The 25,910-nt window shown below is 44.9% G+C and overlaps 1 protein-coding gene across 2 annotated transcripts in view; it reads left to right on the top strand.

The window, feature by feature from the left end:
* The first annotated feature begins 772 nt into the window (after positions 1 to 772).
* Positions 773 to 25,910, top strand: part of EGFR (epidermal growth factor receptor) — a 207,383-nt gene continuing 182,245 nt past the window's right edge. For both annotated transcript variants that reach the window (XM_042963486.1, XM_042963488.1), the window contains exon 1: positions 773 to 1,019. In XM_042963486.1, coding sequence (XP_042819420.1) covers positions 932 to 1,019 — 88 coding nt within the window. In that variant the 5' untranslated portion in view covers positions 773 to 931. The remainder of the gene's footprint in view (positions 1,020 to 25,910) is intronic.

Here is a 25,910-nt window from a genome sequence, read left to right on the forward strand (position 1 = left end):
AACTAATATTTTCCAAGGCACGTCTCTGAGCCAGGAGTTGGGTGCCCTCATTCCAGCCGATTTCTAGGTTGCTCCACGGGATGTGAAAGGTCCTCAGACTTGAGAGCTCCCATCTCAGCAGCCTGGCACTCCCGCCACGCGGGCGCAGCGTGGCCAGGCCAGCCTCTGACCCCCACTAGGGTCCCGGAGTGCTGTGGAGGAGTTGGGGGCCAGAATAAAGGGATGGTTTTCCATTCCTGCCGTTACCCGGTCTTGGGCCTAAGGCTCGGCCAGTTTGCCCCGGAGCTGGTACAAGTTTGCTCCGCAGGTTGGAGGGACGAAAGGCGGAAATGGGAAACCTGGTACAAATTTGGCTCCACGGAGGCTGGGTCACTGAGTAACTGCTCGAGTCCGCGAGCACCGGGTCCTGAGGGACAGCGCAGGGAACGTCCTGAGGGCACCCGCTCGGCTCCCGGACACCGCCTCCTGCCGCCACCCCAGCCCTGCCCCGAGCGCTTGGACCCCACGCGGGCCACCGCTGTCCGCCACCTCTAGTCGCCGCCCGCCCGAGGTCCAAACTGGTTCTTCCTCCCTTCTCCGCGCTTTCTGCTCCTCCTCTGCTCCTCCCGATCCCTCCTCCTCCGCCTGGTCCCTCCTCCTTCCAGCCCAGCCTCCCCGGCCCCCGCCCCCGCGAGCTAGACGTCTGGGCAGCCCCCGGCGCAGCGCCGCGGCAGCAGCCTCCGCCCCCGGCACGGTGTGCACGCCCGCGGCCAAGGCGGCCCGAGTCCCAGCGGGTGCCGAGCTGGTCCCGAACGAGCCCCGGCGGCCACCGCCTCGCAGACCGGACGACAGGCCACCTCCGCGTCCACCCGAGTCTCGCCTCGCCACGCACGGCCGTCCGACTCGCTCGCGACTCACTGCGGAGACCCGGAGCCGGAGCAGGGGGGCAGCGATGCGACCCTCCGGGACCGCGGGAGCCGCGCTCCTGCTGCTGCTGGCTGCGCACTTCCAGGCGAGTCCGGCGCTGGAGGAGAAGAAAGGTAAGGGCGAGTCCCGCCGGCCCCGAGCCGCAGCCGGCCCGGCCCGCACCCGCCGCACCGGCTCGGCGTCCCGCGCCGCCCGCCCCTCCTTTCCTGTTTCCTTGAGGATCAGCTGCGCTGCTGGCCGGGACCGTGGGAGGAACTGGACGTTTCGTTTCTGGGCTGGGCGAGGCAGAGGCGGCCCGGGACCCGAGGCTCCCTGCGCGGGGCAGCGGGGCTGCGGGCGGGGTGTGGGAGCCGCGGGCCGGAGCTCGGCGGCCCGGAGCGCTCGCAACTTTCTGTCCTCACTTCCTTGGCCTCCCGCGCGGGCTCCGCGTCCGAGCGCACACACTTGGCGCGGGGCGGCTCTGGTTCCCGCGGTGCCGGCTCGCGTTCCCGCACGTGCGCCCCGCGCTGTCCTCCGGGGGTGGGGGGGCGCGCGCCCGGTCGGGGGGTGTGTTAGGGAAGCTGGGGAACAGCCCCCGGGAATCCATCGCACCCCTCTCGGACCTCCTAGGACGGGCGGTTTCCGGAGCAGACCCACCTCACATCTTGCCTACACCCGCGTCTCGCACTTAAGCCACCCCGCCGGCCCTGGCCTTGCCAGCGTCGCCAGGCCCACGTCGCAGGACCCTGCAAGCTTTTTTCCTAGGTGTGGTGCTGCAGCCCTGACCTGAGTGAGACGCCCGAGCGTCTCGTGTCTGCCTCAACCTGTGGCTACAGGGAACCGGGGGCTTCGTTTCCTCTTAGGCAAAAAGGGGGTGGGGTCGGACCCACCCCGGGGGCGCAGACCCCCGACGCTCGCCCTGCTGTGGGTCCTCCTATCGGTCAGGCTCCGCGACAGCCCAGGGCTCTCTCCCAGGCATCCACGCCCCTCGGGCCCACGGGCTTTTGTGAACTCGTCCCTTCACGGGAACTCCTGAGATTCGTCCCCACCTGCAGCCCTTTGGTTGCAGGCTTTGCTGTGGAGCCGGACCCAGAGGTGGGGCCAGCAGCCGCGGGACAGCTGGGTCCTGCTGCCGGGACTTCCTAGGGGCGGGACCCATCCTGGTCAGGTCCCCACGGTTTTTCAAAATAAGGCTCACAGCAAACTTTCCTAATCAAAATCCCGAGATTTTCTCTTTGGGATGTTTCTTTTGGCTTTTTGAAGAATTTGACATTGGGCCAACCAAAATATTAAACATAATTTAAAAAAGCGGGAGGGGGGTGGTGGTGGAACTGATGTCCATGGTTCATGTGTGCCAAATGTCCAGACCAAACATGAGCCAGTCTGGCTTCGTGACTACCGACCATAAACCCACTTGACATGAGAAACATGCCTCAGAAGGTTTAATTACACAATTTCAAAATCAAGCAACCCGGGTTCCAAGAGTCAGGTCTGTACTTGCTGTTGATGTCATTGGCATAGGGAGTCGGGGCTGGAGCTGAGTGAGTTTGTTAGGGGAGCGGTAAGGCATAGACCAGTGGTTCCCCAAACTTTGTTGCACGTTAAAATCACCTGGGATTTTAACCAAACAAAACAAAACGAAAATTGATGTCTGGCTCCCACCCGCAGACGTTCTGATTTCATTGATCTGGGATGAAATCTGGGTGTTCAGGAGTTAGAAAAGCACCTCTGGTGATTCTGTGGGCTGGCCAGGTTTGGAAATCACTGGCATAGAGGAGAAGCTGGTAAAGTGTATGGAAAGATTACCTGCCAGTGTAAGGAACTCTTTTTGAATGTCTGGAGTTTTAACAGTCTTGCAGAATATAGGAAAAAGGAGTGGGGGGCGGTGATTTCAGTAATCAGGGATTAGTCTTTTCACTGAGCGAGCTGGTGGCAAGCTTTCTGTCCTCTAAGGAGTCTGAAGGGCTCCCTCTCCAACTTTGCTATGAGCCCTGGGGGCTGTGGTCCTGCTCCTGAATCAGCTGGCAATTGGGTCCTCTTAGGCAGGTGGTATCTCTCCCTCTCTGCCACAGGAGACCCCTCCTTTTTTAAATTTTAAATGGATTCTTGGAAGGCCTCCAAAGCATCACTTTTTTTTTTTTTTTTTTTTACTTGAAATGTTCACAGCGCTTTGCTGTTTGTTACCCCTTTGAACACTGCTATTAGTGCTTGGAGATTTGTTTCTGAGAAAAATATAAATACCACTTCATTTGACTGTCCCGTATCCACTTAAAACAGAATGCTCCTGAATAAAATTGTGAGAGTAGGTGGACAAATGTCATTCTGTTAAAGTAACATTAAAACACCCATTTCAAAGGGCAAATCGTTAAAAATATAAAATGAAACATTTTTACAAAAGGTATTAAAGACCCGTATCAAATTCAGTCAGTGTTGTGCAGGAAAATTTGCTCATTTTAGAGAGACTTGTTCGTCTAAGATGGTTATCTTCTGTTCTCACTGCACCTGCTACTGTCAAACACTGTTTTAAAGTGTCCTTTTATTCCTTACGTTAAGCATATGTGGCGGGTATTCTGTTTATAAAAGGGGAAACTGAGGTACAGAGAAATAAAGCGACTTCCACATTTAGTAGGAATGAACCAGGATTCGAACTCGGGCCTTCTCACCCTCTTGCCCTCCCCCATCCACCTAACTGAGCTGCACTGCCTTGTGTGAAACCTGGGAGAGCCAGGTCAGGTGTGTGTGAACGTCTCATGTCAGATGCTGGGAGCAGGGAGGAAAAGCACAGGAACGGACGCGTTTTAGGATTGGACTCTGTGTGAAACTTGGAACAAACATCGGCCTGTGCGGTGGTCTAGACTCTTGCTTATGTACTCAGTAGTCGCTCTGCTTGTCTGTTGTGGAGGCAGCTCAGGCACCAGAGCAGTGGCGAGGTTGGAGATCGCTTGGGGGATGGAACGGTAGAGGTGTCGCTCTGGAAGAGACGCTGGGTGGTATTTTGAATTGTATCCCAAGTGGGGATCCACTCCCCGCCTTTCTCTAAGGAGTTCAGATGTGAGGAAGTTCAGTTCAGTCCTGGCCTGAAGCCAGGACACCTGCCTTCTCCTTGCAGCTCTGAGTCAAGGTGGACATGTCACCGACCAGCTCCAGGCTCCTGAGTCCTCATTTCTGAATTCAAGAAGTGTTTATTGAGTGTATAGAGTGTACCAGACATTATGGGCTAAAAGGGGCAGGGGTGATTTTAATAGTTTCTACTGTTGCTTCCACAGTGTGATTCTTTAAGTCCCTAATTAAGTACAGATGGTCCCCGATTTTTGATGGCTCGACTCACAGTTTTTTTTGTTTTTTTTTTTATTTTATTTTATTTTTTTATTTTATTTTATTTTTTTAAATTTTTTTTTTTTCAACGTTTTTTATTTTTGGGACAGAGAGAGACAGAGCATGAACGGGGAAGGAGCAGAGAGAGAGGGAGACACAGAATCGGAAACAGGCTCCAGGCTCCGAGCCATCAGCCCAGAGCCTGACGCGGGGCTCGAACTCATGGACCGCGAGATCGTGACCTGGCTGAAGTCGGACGCTTAACCGACTGCGCCACCCAGGCGCCCCTTTGTTTTTTTTTTTTTTTTTTTATGAGGGTGTGAAATCGATGCACGTGAAGTAGAAACGGGACTTGGAATTTTAAACTTGGGTTTGTTTTTTTTTTTTTTTTTTCCCGGGCTAGTGATATGTGGTACAGTCCTGTCCCGTGATACATGAGACATTCAACACTTCATATAAAACAGGGGCTTTGTGTTCCAGGACTTTACCCACCCGTAGGCTAATGTAAGTGTCCTGAGCACGTTTGAGGTAGGTTAGGCTAAGCTACGATGTTAGGTATGATAAAAGCATTTCAACTAATGTTTCTAATTTATGGTGACATAACTCCATTATAAGTCAAGAAAGATCTGTATTTGGAAATTGCTTTTCAAATCCGAAAAGGAGACCAGGGGTCTGTGTGTCTATCATACATTCACAGCCGTGGGTAGCTCTGTCTGGCAGTAACTGGTTGAGCTCCAGTAGGTTTTTGACCATTATTTCTGGCTCTATCTATTTAGTTTCAGTCTATAATTTTTCAAAAACTCATTCTCAAGTTTGAAGAAACCGATGGCCAGAATCCACTGTGCTACATAATTAGACTTGGTCCGCGTGACAGCACTAACATGTTTTGAAATGTTTTTAGAGGTAGTGTCAGTAAAAGATGAAGGATTCCGCCCTGTTTAAAAAGAAAGTACTTTTTTTTTTTTCTTTTTTCCCTTTGATCTAAGTTCCAGGGCCAGCAGCTAGTCTGAAACTTTACTGACAGGAGGTCCGCGCCAACTCTAATATTAAGTTGGTGATTATGGATGTTAAGAGAAGATAGCCCTACCCTGGTGCCCCGGGTCCCGAGATCAGGATGGGATCAGAATGTTGGGGACGTGCGGCTTGTTGAAGGACGCACCTGGGAAATCGTTTGGCCCTTGCCATGTAGCTTGCTGTGAAAGTCGTGTGTTTATGTGTGTTTTAATTTGGACTTAGTACAGTTGAAACGGGCTTATTTAAAGTTAGGTTTTTAGTAATAGAGGTATGTTTTGAGAAAAGCTCCAAATTCTAGAATATGGTTCACCCATGCATCGTTTCCATGTACACGGTTTCAAAACTAGAGTCTGCTCCTCTGATCTGTACTGAACTACTTTCATTTTGATACCTTCTGTCACTTTTGGACATTTGAAATTGTCACAAAAGACATTTTTGGCCTCAGTTATTACTGGTTTATTCTCACACCATCAACACACATGGAATAGACTATCAATCTTGTTCTTGTGGGCCATTCCTATTCGACATCAGCACTTCTGCTCATTCCTTCCTTTTCATTTTCCTCCTAAAAGGTTGTCTTTTCTAAGACAATTCCCACAGTTGCTCTTTGCACAACATCTGAGTCTGCCATCCAGCTCATGGCCATGAGCAGGTTAGTTTGAATTTGGGCAAGGATCCAGTCTTACGTCAAATAACCGGTTTGACTGAAATTTTCACTTTTTCAGAGTCGTTAGGTACGGCCTCCTTCCTACACATTTAGATAGACACACTGAATTCAGTTGTCTAGAAAGTTCCCTGAGCCAGCTGGGAGCAGGAGGGATATCTAGGGCCAGTGAGCAGTGGTGGCTTGTTTACTTAGCCCTGTTAGAAGCTAAGTGCTGGATTTGACATTTTAATCTCTGAAGGCCCTGAAGTATAATATCAAATGCCTGACTGGCCCTGTTGACTAAGCATCTGTGAATTGCATACGCTTAAAATAAATTTTACTCCTACCAAATTTCAGCAGCTTGCTTCGGAAAGTAGTACGTGAAAGCTAACACAGGGGGATCGAATTTCCCTCTTCGCTCCAAGTTCTAGCCCATGCTGGTGGGCCAGCACACCTGGCCCTGATTTAGTAGAAATAATTACCTAAGTTCACCGCTATTGTTTGTCCTCTGAGTATAAGGGCGAGTATTGCTACCTATTACAACTTAGGCTCTTATTTGCTTTATTTCCTCCCCCCACCCCCTTTGTGTTTGAGCTACAGTGAGCAGTTCACACTCTTCTATCCACATTTTGAGATTTAGGAATGAATCGGAGTTAGCACTTGCCCTTAAGTATCTGGAAGTCAGTTCGGGAAAGAGGAATCTATAGATGACAAGTGTAGAACAGCATCAAAGAAGCAATGGTAGGGTTCTGTACAAGATGATAAATTCTTCTGGTGTTAGTCTTTGCTTTTAATTCTACCTGCAGAGGGGATATTCCCCCAACGGAAGGGTGTACTCATCTGAGCCTGCAGAGAGCTGTAGGTATTTCCCTGGAGAATATAGTCGGAAGGCATCCCAAGGGTAGTGCCAGTAGTAGCAAAGGTCTGAGGAGCACTGGTTATTTAGTGCACTGGGAAGAGAAGGGGGAGATGGGGAGGCTCCAGTTCATAAGGGCTTTGCCGTCCTCCCCTGTGAAGGGGAGCTCACTGGGGAGTTCTCAGCTGAGAACCCACATGATGGCTTTGAGGTTTAAGAACGAGGACTCTATCAGCAGCATGGGGAGTGGATTGCAGTGAAAAATGGGGAGATAGGTGATTCCTGTGGGCCAGGAGAGATACAGAAGAGGGAGTAGCGAGGATGCAGAAAAAATGACTCAGGCTGACCTGGAGGCAGTTAATGTATAACCAGTGCAAGGAACATGGAATCCCAGGTGACACACAGTGTTCTCACTTGGAAGGCAGGGTAAACACTGTAGCCATTCACAGGTTCTGAATGCTCTAGGGGTTGGGGGGGTGGGGTAGGGAGTAGAGTCAGCCAGGGGGATGTGAAGGGCTCAGATGGAAAAATCCAGGGGGCAGTAGAGTATACAGGTCTGGAGCCCAGGAGAGCAGCTTGGCCTTGAATTGTGTTTTATTAGATGTTTCAATTGCAGGCATTGTCTTTGGCCATAACACAGCCCGCCTCCAGCCTGTCTCAGGCTCACTGTCTCCATCTGTTTTGAGTCAGGCTGGGTTCTTCTGGATTACCAGCTTCTTTCTTCATTAGGCTGCTGTGGTTACCAGCCCAATTAGTTGCAGTTATCAGCAACTGATAAGTAATATATTATGCGTGTAAGTACATTGGGATTCCTATTTGTGTGATACTGCATATCCTTAGATGGGTATCCCCCAGTTCTATCTAAGGCAGCATCAGACTACTTGGTGTGTGCGTTAGGGACTGAACTGAAAAGACTAGAGGTGACTTTTTTCCTTTTTTTTTTTTTAAGCAGTAGCTTTTGAACCTTGAATGTACCTTAGAATCAAAGGAGGAGGATGAAAAAGAGTGTGCCTCATAGCACCCTAGACTTCCGGGGGAAGGAGTGCCAGCATACGTGTTTTTAAAAATTTCCTAGGTGATCCCGATGAGTGCATTAAGTAGTGTGTTTCACTTCTGGCAGGGAAGAAGTTTTGTCTTTGTTCTCAGACTCACTGCCTGAGCTTCCTCAAGATCCAGGAACAGTATTATATTTCATTAGTAAATCATCTCGAAGTTGATTTTTTTTTTCTCACGAATTCTCGAAAAGTCTATTGCAGTGGCTCCCAGAGTGTGTTACCCAAGAAACTTTGAAAAAGCTGATAGAAATGCACATTCTTGGATCCCTTACCTGGACCTCTGAACAGGATACTAGAACACGAGCCCTCCCAGCGACACTGACACATGCCAGTTCCAGAACCACAGACACTACACGCAGACCTCATGCTGGGTTCTGGAAGTTTGAAGGGAATAGGATAACGGCTTGTCTTTGAAGCACTCACATTTGGAAGGGCTGAACAGGGAGAACCTATTGTAATGCAACATCTCATAAGAAACGTGATTTGGGATTTCAGTGTGAGCCCCCAAAATGGGGTTAATTCTATTTCTGTGGCGGGGGAGGTTTCTCAGAAAGAGAACATTTAGCTGGATCTCAACGATGAGATTTTGCCCGTCTCCAGGCAAAGGGAAAAGCAGACGGGCAGTTTGTGCACTTGGCGATCCATCAGCAAGCCCATCACTGGTCATTTTCTAAACGTGAGTGTCTTATTAGAGCTCCGGCTAAAGTTTTGGAATTTCCTGCTTTATGTTTCTTTTTTTTTTTTTTTTAATTTTTTTTTTTTTAATATTTTTATATATTTTTGAAGAAGAGAGAGACCAAGCGTGAGCAGGGGAGGAGCAGAGAGAGAGAGGGAGACATAACATTTGAAGCAGGCTCCAGGCTCCTAGCCATCAGCCCAGAGCCGGACGCAGGGCTCGAACTCACGAACTGGGAGATCATGACCTGAGCCGAGGTCGGACGCTCAGCCGACTGAGCCACCCAGGCGCCCCTCCTGCTTTATGTTTCTAAACGACCATGAGGAAACTTACAATGTCAAAAGTAAAGTGCCTGAGAGGTAGCACATTTTACATTTAAAAATGAAAATGGCAGTTTTTAAAAAACTTATGGCCGGATGTGAAGAATTGAACTAGAATCTGGATTATAGTTGATAGTTTTAACATTCTTCCCAGTAGCATGACTTGGCCCCTAAAACTTGTTATGAATAAGAAAAATGATTACTTTACATTCTTTATTTGACTCCTACCACAGAGAGCAAAGGGAGAAAAGAAACAAAAGTCTGGGTAATTCTAGACGTTTAGTAAATACCCATTGAATCACACTGAATCAGAAAACGTCTCTCAGATTAATTGAGTTCCTGCCACTTGTAAGTTTGAAGACATCTGTGTCCTGATTCATTGTTGATGAATTGCACAAATTGACCTGTTTATTTGCAGAGATCATGTGGAAACAAAGGGTAACATGTGGCTGTTGGTGCTACCTTGGGTACTCAGGCCTCTCTTTATGCAAGAGGAAATATCCAAGTGGTTCTAGGCCGTTTTGCTGCACAGTTGTTTTAAGAGCATTTTTGAAGGATTTTATTTTAAAACCAGAAATACACGGGTGCCTGGGTGGCTTAATCGGTTAAGGGTCCAACTTTGGCTCAGGTCATGACCTTGCAGTTCGTGGGTTCGAGCCCCGCATGGGGCTCTGTGCTGACCACTCAGAGCCCGGAGCCTGCTTAGGAGTCGGTGTCTCCCTCTCTCTCTGCCCCTCCTCCTCTCACACCCTGTCTCTCTCTCTCAAAAATAAATAAAACATTAAAAAAATTTAAAGATAATAATAAAAAAGAAACCCAGACAGGTGATACCTGAAGGTGTACCGCTCTGCACATGGAGGCCTGCACGTGCTGGGTGATGTCATGAGTCCCTTAGCGGTTGTGTCTTCTTAACATGTGATTCCATTAGAACTGTTTGAAAGTCCTTTCACCCCAGGTTTCGTAGAAAATCAATGCAGTGCCTATCATCAGTCTCTCCGATATGACACACTGACATTTTTATGTGAAAAACTGTGCATGTTTTAGTTTCTTTGCCCATAGTCATAAATTTATTGCTATTTTAGAGTCTGGAATAAAAACAAATCATTTATTGAATCTGTGCTAATCCTCAAGGGCGGGCGTGTGCGCCTGGAAAAATTCTTACCATCGTGAATGAGATTTCAGAAAGGGTTTCAGGATTTTTTTGTAACATCAAAAACCTGGTTTTGCTTCTTTACCAGGAAACATTCAATACCTGACAACTGCAGGGGAATTTCATCACCATCCATGGCTTCTCTGCATTTACAGCGTCTCCTGATTCATTCTTATATATTGCAAGCCATAGCGGATGGATACATTGTTTTGAGCAAGATAAATTAGACAAACTATTTTAGGTGTGTTCTAGTATTCACTTGCAAGGTCCTTTTTAAAAAATATATTCTAATATAGCATTAGAAATTAAATTATCGTTAACTTTTCCAGGAAAAGAAAAAAAAAAACCAGAACCCCCCCCGAATTTCATCGACTTTTGATTGCATCCAGATGAATGCCAGAAAAATAAAAGGTGGTTGTTGAAGAATTATCACTCCACCTGTTTGGTTTTTAAGATACTAATTTTAAGGGTCTTTTGACTATGATGAATTTCAGAACTTTTTCTTGGCTTTGATTTGCTGCAAAGTGAATGGAGAATCAGAAACCTTATCCTTACAGCACTTCTTGATTTCTTTAACTCTGCCTCCATTTCCTGGTACTTTAATAGATTGTATGCATGGAGCATATTTATGAGTGAGAATAATGTATTGCCTTAATCTGTCCTCCCTCCCTTCCTTTCCTGCTTCCTTCCTCTCTTTCTTTTTTGCAAGCTGTTATGGATAAGTCTTCACAAAGAAAGACTTTGACGTGTGATTATAAACGAAAAACCCTGACAAACGGCTGGAAAAATATACTGTGTAATTTTTAAAAGTTAGGACGTCAAAGCCATTCGGTGTTTACGATGATTTTTAATACAAATATGAATATGCATGTATCATTCCTTCAAAAATTGTATCGCTAAAGGAGTTTTTCTGAGGACATGGCTTCACGTGTTTTTCCCTGTAATCTGTTGTTAGTTATGATAGGAAGAGAACACAGGTTAGAACCTACCTTCCTGGTGTCATCTTCCATAAAATAACTAAACTAGATTGTTTGATGGAGCCTTCCAGCTGGAAACATCTATGAAATTAAAAGCAAATATAAATGCATGCAAGATATGTATTTAAACATTTAAATAATAAGTATGCTGTCCCTATAATTTAGATGCCAAAACACTGATGTCATAATAATCATAATAACACCTTGCATTTGTACAGCACTTTACAGTTTACCCAATGCCTTAACATCCATCTCTCCAAGCTTCCTAACAACCCCACAGGGTGGGAATAATTATCCACCTTTTAAGGTGAGGGACTCAAATTCTGCCATTTGCCAACGATCACCAGGATGGTCAACATTTAGGTGCGGGGACAAACACTGCCTCCTGACACTGGTACCAAATGTCTCCAAAACTCTCCCTCTTCCCCCTTTAACACACCATTGCTTTTCTGTTTTTGATGTCTCCTCTCACTTTGAGTCTTATTTGTGAGTCAAAAGACTAACATAAAATATTCTCAAGTTTTTTGTTACACTTGTGTTACACCCAGTGCCCCTTCCAATTTTGGTATATTCTGCTCCAGTGTTGTTCTTTCCTGCTTTTTTCTTGTTGTGAAGCAGTTTTTCCTAGAGTTAAGTCTCATCTGTGTATTGTAGTTGCCCATTTCATAAGATACAGGGCAATACATTTATGCACCTTGAAAACATCTACTTTAGAAACTAGAACTGTGGCTTTTTGCAGTTATGTCATAAACTTCTGTAAGTTTGCCAGACCTATAAATACTTGAAGTAAAAAGGAGGAGAGAGAGGTGCCTGGGTGACTCCGTTGGTTGAGCATCTGACTTCAGCTCAGGTCATGATCTCACGTTTCGTGAGTTTGAGCCCCACATCGGGCTCTGTGTGGACAGTTCGGAGCCTGGAGCCCACTTCGGATTCTGTGTCTCTCTCTCTGTGCCCCTCCCCCACTCACACTCTGTCTCTGTCTCTGTCTCTGTCTCTGTCTCTGTCTCTCTCTCAAAATGAAGAAACATTAAAAACACATTTTAAAAAAAGGAGAGAAAGCAACTTGATGTAGCAGCTGAGTCAGTGAGCAGTGCCTATGGCAAGATGTGGTAATTCACTCACACAGATCTGTAGAGTCATTTATGTGATTTAAATGAAGCACACGCTTAAACTCATTAGGGTGTGTAAATAGCTCTTATGAAGAGAGACAAACTTAACAAGTTGTGTGTATTCCAGGATTGCTCATTTTCTGTATCAGACCCTTTATAAGAACGTTTTCTGCCCGAAATGATATGTGGAAGCATTGACTTTAAGGAGAAATTACTACAGAAGTCATAATTCTCACTTTGAGGTGCTTCATTGTTTGAATGAATAGAATTTGGAATGTGACACTTAATGGGTCTCTCATTAATGGCAATATACCTTTTCCACAAGAAATTTCAAAATACAGTGTGTGTTTTCCTCCATTAGGAAGGAAAGAACTTTTTGTGTTCTTGTTTATTTCTAACATCATGGAAAATTTTCAGCACTCTAGTAGATTTTCCCCTCAAACACATGTTTCTTTTTCTTTCTTTCTTTCTTTCTTTCTTTCTTTCTTTCTTTCTTTCTTTCTTTCTTTCTTTCCTTCCTTCCTTCCTTCCTTCCTTCCTTCCTTCCTTCCTTCCTTCATTAATTTTGGCAGAGAGAGAGCAGCATGAACAGGTGAGGGGCAGAGAGAGAGGAAGAGAGAAAATCCTAAGCAGGCTCCACACTATCAGCATGGAGCCCGACATGGGGCTCGATCCCATGAACTGTGAAATCATGACCTGGGCTGAAATCAAGAATTGGATGCTTAACCGACTAAGCCACCCAGCCACCCCAACACATTTACATTTCTTAATTATAAAGCAGAATAGGAAAAAGTCTCATATGTAAACAGTAGTTGATCCTTAGCTGTCATCCATGTAGTGTAGGTTTAGAGAACATCACGAAGGGAAGATGTTGATTTTTTTTAGAGCCAAAGATGATGTATCTCTTGTTGAAGAAGTAAATTCTTGCAGCAAACAGGCAGTTAGCGTATTGATTTCAGGGTGGCTTGCTTCGTAACTGGCCTCTATGCATTGCAAAAGTTATTTGGGCAAAAGCTATGCCATTTCACCTTCAATCAACAGAAATCTGCCCAGCCAACGCAGAACGGAAAGTTGAGCAATTTGCTGAAATGGGACAACATAGAGTCAGACTAGTTGCTCGTTTTTCACTTCACTTTTGACTTCTCAGGACTCTCGTTTACATGCAAATCTCAGCGCTGTGCCTGGTTTGGAGGGGATGCATTGAATGGGAAAAGTCCCAGAAGGATCCAAGACCCGGGTAGTTATTGGAGTCCATCTTCCCTCATGACAGTCTGGTTCTTAAAGTCTTGGCTAGAAAAGACCGGCTTTTAGAGTGTTGGGCAGTGGCTACTACAGGTTCATAATGTTGCCCAGTTGCAAAAACAGAATGTTCAAACAATAGCCAGGAAAATAGGTAGTCAGGGCCTGAACCATGCTAATGAAGCCAGTGAAAATGGGGTGCCCAGGTGAGGAAAGTTGCCGATAGTGTATACACTTCTTTTGCAACTGGGGAGATTTTTTTCTTTCCTCCTTGGACCTTGTTTTGGGAAGAGGTTGGACGTTATTTCCCCTCTGGGCTTGCATTCTCTCATCTAGGTGATAAGGGAAGAGGTAGGGGAGGTGCCAGCCACAGGTGAAGCACAGTGTTGGTCAGATAGGTAACCGAAGCTGAACGCGGGTTTGTCATCTGGCATCATCTGGCAGAAGCTTTACGAGCTGGGTGACTTCTGAACACTATTTACAAGGTTGACTTTCAGTTAAAAGAGAACCCACTAGGTGCCACGTAGTGTAATAACAGTAGTCCTGATCTTATGATCGTCACTTGTCCTGTTCACAAGATGTCCTGCTAAGCCATAAATAAATAAATAAATAGATAGACAAATAAATAAATAAATAAACAGCCTAGGCTAAGTTTAAGAGTAGTTTTACAAATAACAGAGGATAGTGAATACCCACTGATGTTGAAATGAGCCATCACATGTGTCAACTCAGCAGGGTCCTCTTAGAGATGCAGGGAGAACAGTGAAATTAGCAAGTCCGTGTCTGTTTCTGAGGAAGCCCCGTATTGTGGCCAGGCAGAGTGTTCAGTGCACCTCTGGGGGAGGAAAAGTATGTCTGTGGATGCATTTCCTTTCGAAGAGAGTTCGATCCAGTGAAGTTTCATTCTCCGAGGAGAGCTTCACCTGCACACACTTCCGTTGTGCCTTCAGAGGTTAGCTAGCAGAACCCTGGTATGATGCACATTGATTCTAATATTTCAGGGGGGGTGGTGTATCATAACATGAGTGACAAGGGTACATTTATGGTTAGCACATGCTGAGCCCAGAGATACGTGGCGGCTTGCTCTCCTGGCCGTGTGCATGAGTTGCTGTGTCTCCGTCTGGCACTCTGACCGCATGCACTCCCTGTTGGTATTATTTTACCAGCACATGCTTATGGTCGCTTATCAGCTAGATGTGCCCACTTGCTGGCATAGAATTGATTCTCCTGAAGAATCTCCGTCCATTTGCATTTTTTTGTTCTTGGTTATAAACTGGAATGCGTATGTCATTTACTTAAAATGGGAAAAATGTTCTGGGGTTTCTCGACTCAGAGAAGAAAAGGGGACACTTCCTCAGCCAGGAGTTGACTACAATTTTGGGGTGAAGGGGAGTGACCAAGCCAGAGGTCAAAATGCCACCTGTGGGGTACCTGGGTGGCCAGCTGGTTAAGTGTCCAACTCTTGATGGCAGCTCGGGACATGATCTCATGGTTTGTGAGACGGAGCCCCGCATAGGGCTCTGTGCTGACAGCACTGAGCCTGCTTGGGATTCTCTCTCTCCCTCGCTCTCTCTGCCCCCCCCCCTGCTTGTACATGCGCACACTCTCACAAAATAAATAAATAAACATTAACAAAACCCAACTCACCTGTGCCAGTTGTTCAGGGCTCTTGGAATAACTCTGCTCTTAAAACAAAGGCTACCCTACATGGGTGTTTGTGAAGTTCTACTCGCTCTAAGTGTGTCCAATGATCATGTATGTGAATAATTTCCCCAATCTGAACATTGTTATGATAGGCTAAAGAATGTAACTAATCATCATTAACATTTGATGGGTGTTTTTGTTGGTGGTGTTCCAGAAAAGGCAATAATAACCTTCTTAAATCTAGCATCTATTTGATGTTAAATTTTTTTAGAAGGAGGAAAACCAAAATGTATACGTGGGACTAAAACATAAGTATACAAAACAATATGCCAAAGGAAAAAATGTCTAGACTTTCTATGTGGTGCTTTTCTTTGGACAAAGGTGATGCATTAAGACTTTGTCTCCTCCACACACATAGGACGGTGCAGGCCATGATAGATAGGGGTGCTGTCTCGGACCCAGGACCCCTTTGGTTTCAGGGTGCTGTTGGCCAAGTTGGGTAACTACCATGAGGCCTGGTTTCCTCATCTGGAGAATGGAGGTAATAATGGCCCTTATCTGACAGAGCTGGTGAGAGGATGAGATGAGATGATTCATGTAGAGGAAGGAGCACAGGGCTCTGTCCCCAAGCACATTCCAGAAATGGTGGATATGATCACTGTTTGAAGTGCTGACTCTCACTGTGACCTCTAACCCTCACCGTGACCCTTATGATCCCTGTTGTAGGTGAGGAACCTGGGGTTTACAAAGGTTGTGTCACTCTCCCAAGGTCATCTGCCTAGGAAGGGGAGACCCTGGCCTCCGGCTTGGAGGCTGTGCCCTTAGCGGCCGCCTGCCCCTGCCCTAGATGTCTGCCCTGCCCTCAGGGCCCTCAAAAGGCCACAGGACCCAGGCAGGGGAAGGCTCAGCTCGCCCTGCCCCCCTCACCTCCTATCTCAGGACTCCCAGAGCCCAACCATCTTGACCCCTGTTTCCTTCCATGGTGGGCCTTCCTTTCCCTCAGAAGAGGATCACTGTTTCCTTGCAGGGCGCCTTTAACATGCTCTTCATTACAATGTGCAGCCTAATGGTTTATCCCTGTGCTGTTTTTACTTTCAGACTTTTGTTATGGCTACTGTGAAGGCTACTGTTTTGTCTGTTTTTTCCTGCCATCCTCTCTCCCCTTTCACGGCACTCGTGGCAGTCATGGCCACACATACTTACCCAGTCCGGCCTTTATGTCTTCGTGGTCCCCTGGATACCTGGACCACCTCCCAAGGAGGGAGGCAGGCGCCCCGGAGCCCCTGGCCCTTTCAGCAACACTTAAGCTTTCTAAAGAGAGAAAAGAATAGAATCTGTATTCTCTCTTTTATTATTTGACCTGAATTAATTACGCTGTCACAGGGAATGCTTCGTGCACTTGGCAGTGGGTTTTGAGCCAATGCATGCCCTTACCCAAGATACCTTCATCTGGGACTCCACCCTCACAACGTCCTTTGCTGCTGTCCTGTAATGTCCGTAATAGCAAGGCCTGCAGGTGTTTATATGGACCATGAAAACACATCAACTCATCTATCATCGTTTTCAAATTTTGCAAAGTGACGGACTGGTTGTGCATTAATACATGCTAGAGACTTGCTGTTTCCTCCCAGCAGTATATTATTCAAGTTATTGTAAAAGTTGTTTTAAATCTGCGAGCAAAAATAAATTGCTTTTGCTGCAAGAAACACCAAAAATGGAAAAGCTAACAGTTCAAAGATGATCATTTATCTCAGAAGCCCTACTGGCAGCATCACAGTTTTAAACAGTGAGATGATTTATGAGATGATTTGATCTACAAATGGGTTGAAGGGAGGTCCAACCTTTGTGCCACTTTTCTCTGAGCTCCCTGGACCCATAACGTCATAGTCATGGAGATGTGACATGCTTGGAGCGGTCTATTTGAAAACATGACAGACATAACGGGAAGATACGATCACTCCTAACACGTGAGGCTTGGGAGGCAAACTTTGTTTTCTTTGAACATTAACTTTACGGTTAGCATTTTTTTTTTTTTTTTTTTTTTTTTTTTTTTTTTTTTTTTTAGTGTTAAAGCAGTTGATGGGGGATGTGGGGTTAGGAAGGAAGGATTAAGGAAGTTAACTATCATGCATACCCTTGATAATGTTTTTGGGCATTAAATTCTTCACTTTCAAAGCACATTTTAGAGTCAGTATTTGAACTTAATATTTTGATCTTATTTCTTCTCAGTACTTTTTTAGAAGTTAGTACAGAAGTTAAGAAAAGTTTTAAAATTTGCTGTCGTTGTTGGAAAAATCATACTGAAAACAAAGCACTGCCCACGTTATATAAATAAGAATAGTGGTTTGCTGCAAGACCAAAGCTTTTTGTTGCTAGCTTTTTATTTTGAAAGAATTACAGATTCACAGGAAGTTGCAAAATAGGCACAGGGAGGTCGGTGCACCCTCTCCCTAACCTCCCCCCAGTGGTAACATCTTCATACAAAGTTTTAAATATTTAGTTTGGCATCTTTATCTAGTATTGACCTAGGCTAAACGCTCACTGTTTTCGTTAACTAGTGAGAAGACATTCTAGAAATCAGAGCCTTCACAATACTGTTTAGAAGTTAATTTTTTAATGAAATTTTTTGGCCTTTAACATTTGGGGGCTCTGCAGGAATGAGGAGGAAAGGGGAAGGAGGGCTAGAGGGAGAGCCTAGGTATGCAGACAGACGGGCAGACAAATAGAGAGACACAGAAATAGGAAAACAGTATGGAGTTTCTTCAGAAGGTGAAAAATAGAACGACCTTACAACCCAGCAATTGCACAACTGGGTATTTACCCAAAAAATACAATAATATTAATTTGAAGGGATACATGCACCCTGATGTTTTTGGCGGCATTACCAACAATAGCCAAATTATGGGAAAAAGTCCAAATGTCCATTAATTGATGAATGGATAAAGATGATGTGGTACACACACACACACACATACACACACACTAGAATATTACTCAGCTGTGAAAAAGAATGAAATCTTGCCATTTGCAATGACGTGGATGGAATTAGAATGTATTATGCTAAGCAAAATAATTCAGTCAAAGAAAGACAAATACCGTATGATTTCCTCCTATGTGGAATTTAAGAAACATAACAGATGGACATGGTGGGGGGGGGCACAGAGAGAGAGAGGCAAACCATAAAACAGACTCTTAACTATAGAGAACAAACTGAGGGTTGCTGGAGAGGAGGTGGGCAGGGGGATGGGCTAGATGGGTGATGGGTATTAAGGAAGGCACTTGTGATGAGCACTGGGTGTTGTAGGTAAGTGATGAACCACTAAATTCTACTCCTGAAACTACCAGAACACTATATGTTGACTAATTAGAATTTAAATAAAAACTTGAAACAACAAAAAAAGAAAAAGAGAGAGAAAAAGTGAGATAGAGAGATGGAGTCATTCATTGATTGGACCAACCAAACACCCTCTTGTAGGTTTTGGACAATTTGCATAAGCTATGTTTCTATTCTATTCAAATCACAAATGGTTGGGTTTTTGTGTGTGCACCGAATACACATTCATTCTTGTTCATTCTTTATTTATTTTCATTTATTTGGCCTAACTTGCTGCCTTAATATTAAGTTTATAGGTGCCCTTGATGAGGGTCTTCTGGAATGCTGATAATGTCATGTTTTTGATATAGATACTGATTACACAGATGTATTCATTTGGTGAAGAATTCATAGATCTGCACAGTTTTGATTCGTACCCTTTTCTACATTTATGTTATACTGCAATGAAAGTTTTACATACCACACTCACAGTCACTTCCTAGAGAAGGTAACTTACAGGAAAAGCTCATATTTTATGAGAAAATTCAGGATCTCAAAGAAGGTGTCAGATTTCAGTCAAGGCAATGCATTTCTTCGGTTTTGGTCTGTATGACAATAGTCTCTTTAAAAGTGACATGACTCTGGGGTGCCCGGGTGGCTCAGTCGGTTAAGCATCCGACGTCGGCTCCGGTCACAATCTCATGGTTCGTGAGTTCAAGCCCTGCATCAGGCTCTGATGGCTCAGAGTCTCGAGCCTGCTTCAGATTCTGTGTCCCCTCTCTCTTGGCCCCTCCCCCGCTCACACTCTGTCTCACTCTCTCTCAAAAATAAACATTAAAAGAAATTTCAAAGTGAGATGACTCCTACTTCAGTTTGCTCTAAGGTATTAATTATTTTACAAATCCGGTTAAAAGAGAGTAGCAACAAAGTAGCATGCTTCCCCTCCTTTACATTCATCTCTAAATCCCTGTAGGGAAGGCCTCTGGTAACAGGTATTAACCAAGGGCAGAATCTTTGCGGAAAGACCGTGTCTTTGAGGGTCACCACAGCTTCCATCCCTGTCTGTTACTTCCCGATGTCAGGCTCTTGTGGGGCTAGATTCAGACCAACCCTGGGAAAGAGAAAAGAAAGTCGATCCCATGCTACAGGAAAGCTCCCACTTTCACACACCACACTGCAGATCCTCTTGTGGAGTGTCCAGAACCTTCCAGCTCTCCGAGCATTCTGAGCCCTGATTCTTATACCTGTCCTATTGCACAGCCACAAACTAGGTTTGCAGCATGGCAGGGCGGTTTATTTTAGTAGATGGGTATAATTTGGCAGAATCTTCTGTGCATGTTTTGTTTTGAGTTTGCAGTTTGGTTCCACTCAGTAGGCTTGCATTAAATGTTTACTGCATCCCGTATACTAAAAAGCTGCTGGGTGCTGGGCTACATAGAAAATGTAGCCTTTGCCCGTAAGGAGCTGTAGTCCAGCACCCCATTTGTTCTGCCACGTTCCCAGAAGTGAGAATTTAGTCTAGTGTGGTTTGTGAGTACTTCAAAACTGAATGATGGTCACAGAAACCACAGGGGGGTGTGTATGAATGTTAAGTGGAACATAATTTTGCAGAGCACTTTATAGCTTTCTCAGAGCCTTTGACACACTTGATCTCACTTGAATAATCATGTGATAATGACCTGAATTCACTTTTTGATCTCTTGATCAGGGAGATGCAAGAGGTAACAAGCCTCCAGCTTCTGTGCTCATGAAAGAACTCAAGTAGTTCTGAAAATCTGTGTACACTCTTCACATTCCTTTTTCTTTTTAATTCTTTTTTTTTTTTTGATGTTTATTTATTTGGAGAGAGAGATAGTGAGCCCGAGCATGGGAGGAGCAGAGAAAGAGGGAGAGAGAATCTCAGGCAGGCTCCGTGCTGTCAGCATAGAGCCCTATGAGGGGCTTGATCCCATAAATCGTGAGATCATGACCTGAGCTGAAATCAGGCGTCGGCTGCGTAACTGACTGAGCCATCCAGGCGCCCCCTCTTCACGTTTCTAAGTTGACATCTGAATTGTTTGTGACAGGCTTAATAGTTGTAAGAGAGAGAATTTGAATCATTTGCTAAAGCAGGTAGTCAACTGCTTTTCTACCAGATTGATTCTGACTTAAAAAAAAAATTTTTTTTATGTTTTATATTTGAGAGAGAGACAGACAGAGGCAAGTAGGGGAGGGGCAGAGAGACAGAGACAGAATCCGAAGCAGGCTCCAGGCTCTGAACTGTCCACACAGAGCCCAACGCAGGGCTCGAACTCACAAACTGTGAGATCATGACCTGAGCTGAAGTCGGACGCTTAACCAACTGAGCCACCCCGGTGCCCCTGATTCTGACTTTTTTAAAAGTGATTTTCTGCCAGAAAGATTCTGATTTGTTTTCCTGATCAAAAAAAAAAAAAAAGTTTGTTGTCAAAAAAAGTTTTTGTTCATACTTTTCTCAAAAGATCTAAGTTCTGACTGCCCGTTCTAGGATGGGTATTTGACCCCACGGATGGGAAGGTGAGGCAAAGTGACACATCGTGAGTTGGTCACCTTCGGCCTCAGTATTTCAGCGCTGAGTTAGCCTCTCTGCTGTCCCTCCGTGCGGCACCTGGAAGGGCTTGTCCTGGAGGCCTGAAGCACTTCCGGTGGGAGCAGGTGAGCAGGGGGACTGGGAAGGGGAGGAGAGCCCGAGCCCGTGGTGCACGCAGGTGGGTCAGCTTTAGGAAGAAGCACACATGGAAGGTGAGAGCCTGGACGTGGCTCTGTCGTGCCCCTACCCCCTGGGACGTCCCTGCACTGTAGGGAGACACCCCAGTTTGGGGACTGCCGCCTCGGGCCCGAGGACAGTCCACAAGGCCGTGGTGGGAATTGACACCCGATGAGACTGAAGGGAACACTTGACACTCTTGGCTGTCAGGAAGCTTCCCAAAGAGGAAGCGCCGGCCCCTGGGAACCGTGCGTGCCGTTGGGTCCCCTCGCACCGCAGGTGCGTCGGATTATACGGCAGCCTTGCACTGAGCACCTGCTGCTATGTGTCATGACCCGCGTTTGCACCTGGGATGCACACACATGTGTATTTGTTATCCCCCCGTCAGGGAGGCTATAATGAAGCAGTGGCACAATGATGAACCTGCTTCAGGATCATTTTCTCAAACTGACGGCCACAAATGTACCCTTGGACAAGGGCCCTGGAATTTTATCCTCTTTTTTTATACTACTTTAACATTCTGTTTATTCATTTTCGAGGGCAATCTAAATTCTTGCGAACTTGGGTGCAGACCGCTTTATAGCAGTAAATCACGATCATCGCGTATGTGCGAATATGGTAAACTCCACCTTGCAGTGATACTCTAAACAGTCACTTGTATCCTAAGGGAATCACGAGGGAGAAAATATGTATTGACTCACATATTTACATGTGTTTCCCTTCTCTTAGGTCATTCAGTCCTGCCCTGCCCCATTGTCTGTTGCCTGAAAACAGTTGCCCCAAATATTTTGCTCGGTTTTCTGGTTGTTTACAGCAGGAGGGTACATCTGGGACCAGTCGACTAGTTGCTAGAAGCAGAAGTGTATGGCTGAAATTTTATAACTGAAAAACTTAGTCCCACGGTCAGTGCTTCTCCAGTTGGGGTCTGTGGAAGTTGTTTTTCTGTAAAAAGGACCAATACGTTATTAAATTTGAGAAGCATCACTAGAAGCTCATGTATAAGATGTCGTGGAGCTCAGAGGAGCAACGAGATGGGCCGTCTTGTTCCACATGATATGTTAGGGAGCTGATTATACACACACACACACACGTATATTTATATACGTGTGTGTGTGTGTGTGTGTGCGCATATACACACACATATATATCTTTCTTTTAAAGTTTAAGAGAGAGAATGCAAGCAGGGGAAGGGCAGAGAAAGAGAATGCAAGCAGGCTCCGCACTGTCAGCACAGAGCCCGACGCAGGGCTCGAACTTGCGAACGCTGAGATCATGACCTGAGCCGAAATCAAGAGTTAGATGTTTACACAACTGAGCCACCCAGGCGCTCCTGGGAACATTTTTCCGTTGGAGAGGAGCTTTGGTAAATACAAAATGGGTGGGTTAGGCTTTTGCAATTCATTTTACCCATTGGTATTTTTATTTCAGAACTGATTTGAAATATTACAAAATAAAATGTAAAAGTGCTTTCCTAAACCCTCCTTTACTCTGCATTTCATCATTGGATGAGTAAATAACTGGAGAGAGAACTTTCTTTGTTTTTGTTTTTTGGTGTCTACTTAATAAAAATATGTTGTTGTTGTTTTTTAACTACCGTGTTTTGGGGACAGCATGCCTTTTCCCAGAAAAATCTCAGGTTAACATTAAATAGGCACTGGCTGTTTATCTGATCTTGTTTATAGCAGCATGAGAAATTCAGTAACCTTGTATATACTTTATGCTGTTAACTGGGTAAGAGGTCATTGGAACATTTAGAATTCCCTTATAAATTCTCAGAATATCAGGTGAGGGCTGCTGTGTTGGTATCAGAAGATGTTTGTTACTCATCTAGGAGTAAAATTAATGATGTGAGAAAAAATATATGTGGTTCTCTTTGGAAATCTCCATTCAGTGACAGAAACCTGACCAAACTTCAAGTCTTTTCCAGAGTTAACAAGGGCCATCTGTCTGGACTGTTCACAAAGGTGTGCGACCTTAGTAAATTCAGTCTCAGCTTCTGTTGTGGTAAGTGTTGTAACTACACACGTGATATCAGAGTCACTGATTATGAGTCAAAGTTATATATGTATAAATAAACATGGGGTGAGCCTGAGGTACCCTGTACTTCTTTGCCGACATTCTCTACTGCATCGTCATTGTTTATATTCTGGTGGTAAAGCTTTCTCACTAGATCGTAAACTCCACGCAAAAAGGAGCTGAATGGTTCATTCAGCCTCATAACTCACAGCATCATGCCATGTACACAGTGAGTACTAAATAAGTACTGAGTGCATACACTGAACATATCTAAGGCATGACTGCATTTCAAATAAACCTCTGAAAACCTAACATATCTTCATTCCCTGACAAGCATGAATGTAATTGTAAAAGGGGGGGTGGTGGTAGACTTTGTTTAAAGCAGCAGATTGTTAGATTACAGTGATCTCAGTTCATGAGTTTCCTCATTGGCCTTCTTTATACTTAATTTAGAAACAATAGAGAAAAAATAGAGAAACAAGCATGTCTAAAAGAGTATGGCAAGTGTTTTCTGACTTGTTTTACTTTTCAGACAATTCATCTGTAAAGTAAAGAACATGCATTGGTTTAAAAGTATTTTTAAGGAATTGGTGGTTGGATTAAAATTGATCTATCAAGGAAGAGTATCTTCACTTCATATAATCATGCTTATATCTCTTCATAAAGAGGGGTCTAAGAGTTACCTACAGTATTTGCCATCATCCAAACAACACAGAGGTATAGATTCCTTTTTTGTTTTTAATTCAAGTTAGTAGAAATTAGCAGGCAGTTCAGAGAAATATATGAACTTCAGAGTCCTCTCAGTAATGAAAGGAAAACTATTTTTACATCAATTATGATAAAAATGAATTTAAGTGCATAATAAAGGTCATAACCATGATAACTCTTAAATATTACATCAAAGAAAAATAAGTTTGACTTTCATTTACTTGGAAATAATAATTAACTGTAACCTCAAGAAACACTATGAATGGTGAGCTCTCTCCCCACCGGAGCGTTGTAAAAGTCAAATGGCTGGTGGTTATTTACTAACAACAAGAGGCAGAAGTCATGCGCTGTGTGTCTTTGTGTGTCTGGAACTTCCCAGAGTTGGCACAGCGATGATAAGGCCACCATCACTAAATGACGAGTTATTAGTGAAATAAAATTGAATTTCAAGGACAGGGAAAGCGAAGTTTATTTAATTCTGTGATTCATGTCCTAAGTGTCATATGCTTTTACACATTCAGTGCAAGATATCACATTTTCTATTTTTAATTGAATTTTATTTTTCGAGCTAGAGTGCCAGTGGGGGAGGGGCAGACAGAAAGGGGGACAGAGGTCCTGAGATCTGAGGTGGGCCCTGCACGGACAGCAGTGAGCCCAGTGCGGGGCTTGAACTCATGAACTGTGACATCACGACCTGAGCCGAAGCCTGACGCTCAACTGACTGAACCACCCAGGCACCCCAAGATACCCCATTTTTAATTATATTTCCATGTGGCATGGATGTGGGTGGGAGTCTCATTTAGAAAAAGAGTTAATGCAATTTATTCCGTGTAAGCATATGAGAAAGTAGTAAGATAGAAAATTTTGAATGATCAGATTTTGAACGATCAGATGATATTTTGAATTTTCGAAGCAAAAGACATAAAATTGAGAGAATCAAAAGAAATATTTAAACAAAATAATAATAGTGGGTCAAACTTTGCTGCCACACATGAGTCTGGAGAGGAGTATTGGCTTGATCTTGTGCGTACAAGCTTGAAAAAATGGTTATTTTTCATTTTACCTCTGGAAATGTAAATTGGCACTGTGAATGCCTTTATTGGGATGTGGAAGCTGTCTGTAAACTTCCTTTTGTTATTTTTAAAAAATGGACTGCTCCATTTCAAATGTGAAAAATTAGGATAAATTGTCGTCCTTTTGAAACATAAAGCACAGCCCTCTGGTGTGCATTCCACCTCTTTCAAATGGTAGAGCATCTGTCCTTCAAGCTGCCATTCAGTGTCTGTGTGCTACCTGCAAGGTGTTACCCTCAAAGCTAGGACTTAAAAGGTGGCCAGGACTTGCGTCACCAGTCAAGCTAATAGATTTCAGGCATATGGAGGTTTAGACCAGTGGTTCGTAACTGGGGACAGTTTTTCCCATCCTGCCCCCCTCCGCCCCTCCGAGCGGTGTTTGGTTTTCACCCTGGGTTGTGTTACTGGCATCTGGTGGGTAGAGGCCAGGATGCTGCATAGGACAGCCCCCACCACAAAGAACGGTCCCCAGCCCAAGATGTTAACAGTGCCGACAGTGAGGAACCTTGGGCTAGGCCGGGCCAACCGTACTCAGCTCTTAGCCATTTCTTTAATATAACAGCAGAATCCATTTGTATTCTTTATGCCTGTTGCTGTGGGGTTAATTATGCCTTTGCCTGGGTTTTGTATGCGCCCAGAAGTGCAGCAGCCAGCGTGAAGGTTGGCGTTCCAGACAAGTCTCTTTGCCAGCATTCCAGCCTCACCTGCACCGTCTTGTCCAGCCTGAAAACTCACCAAGTGAAAGCAAGAGTCATGTGAAGACGCCTTAATTATACCCACTCGTAAACTTGCTTAAAAAGGAATCGGCAAGGCCCTGGGAGTTGGAAATTGGCCCCTTCGCTGTTGTCGAATCAACGAAAATTTAACATAAAGCACGTGCTTTTCTTTTTCCTTCTTTATTCCCCCTCCCAGGCGATGTAAGAGCGCCATTGGGTAAAGAAGTCTTTCACCACACCGCTCTCTCAGAACCCAAAGAAAAACCAGCTTGTTCTAGCACAGCTTTGTCATGGACAGACAGCAGCTGCCCTATTCTGAAGTCTCCTTTCTCTGGGTAGCAGCCTGCCCGAGGCTGAAAACGTGTTGAATAGTGTGAGTTGCACAAGGGAACCGTAAACGTATGCCTGCTCCTGCTCTGTGGTATGCTGTTCGGGCTAAGGTTTTATTTACTTATTTTTTTAAAGTTTATTTA

The sequence above is a fragment of the Panthera tigris genome, chromosome A2 (assembly GCF_018350195.1).
Source record: "Panthera tigris isolate Pti1 chromosome A2, P.tigris_Pti1_mat1.1, whole genome shotgun sequence".
Classification (NCBI taxonomy): Eukaryota; Metazoa; Chordata; class Mammalia; order Carnivora; family Felidae; genus Panthera; species Panthera tigris.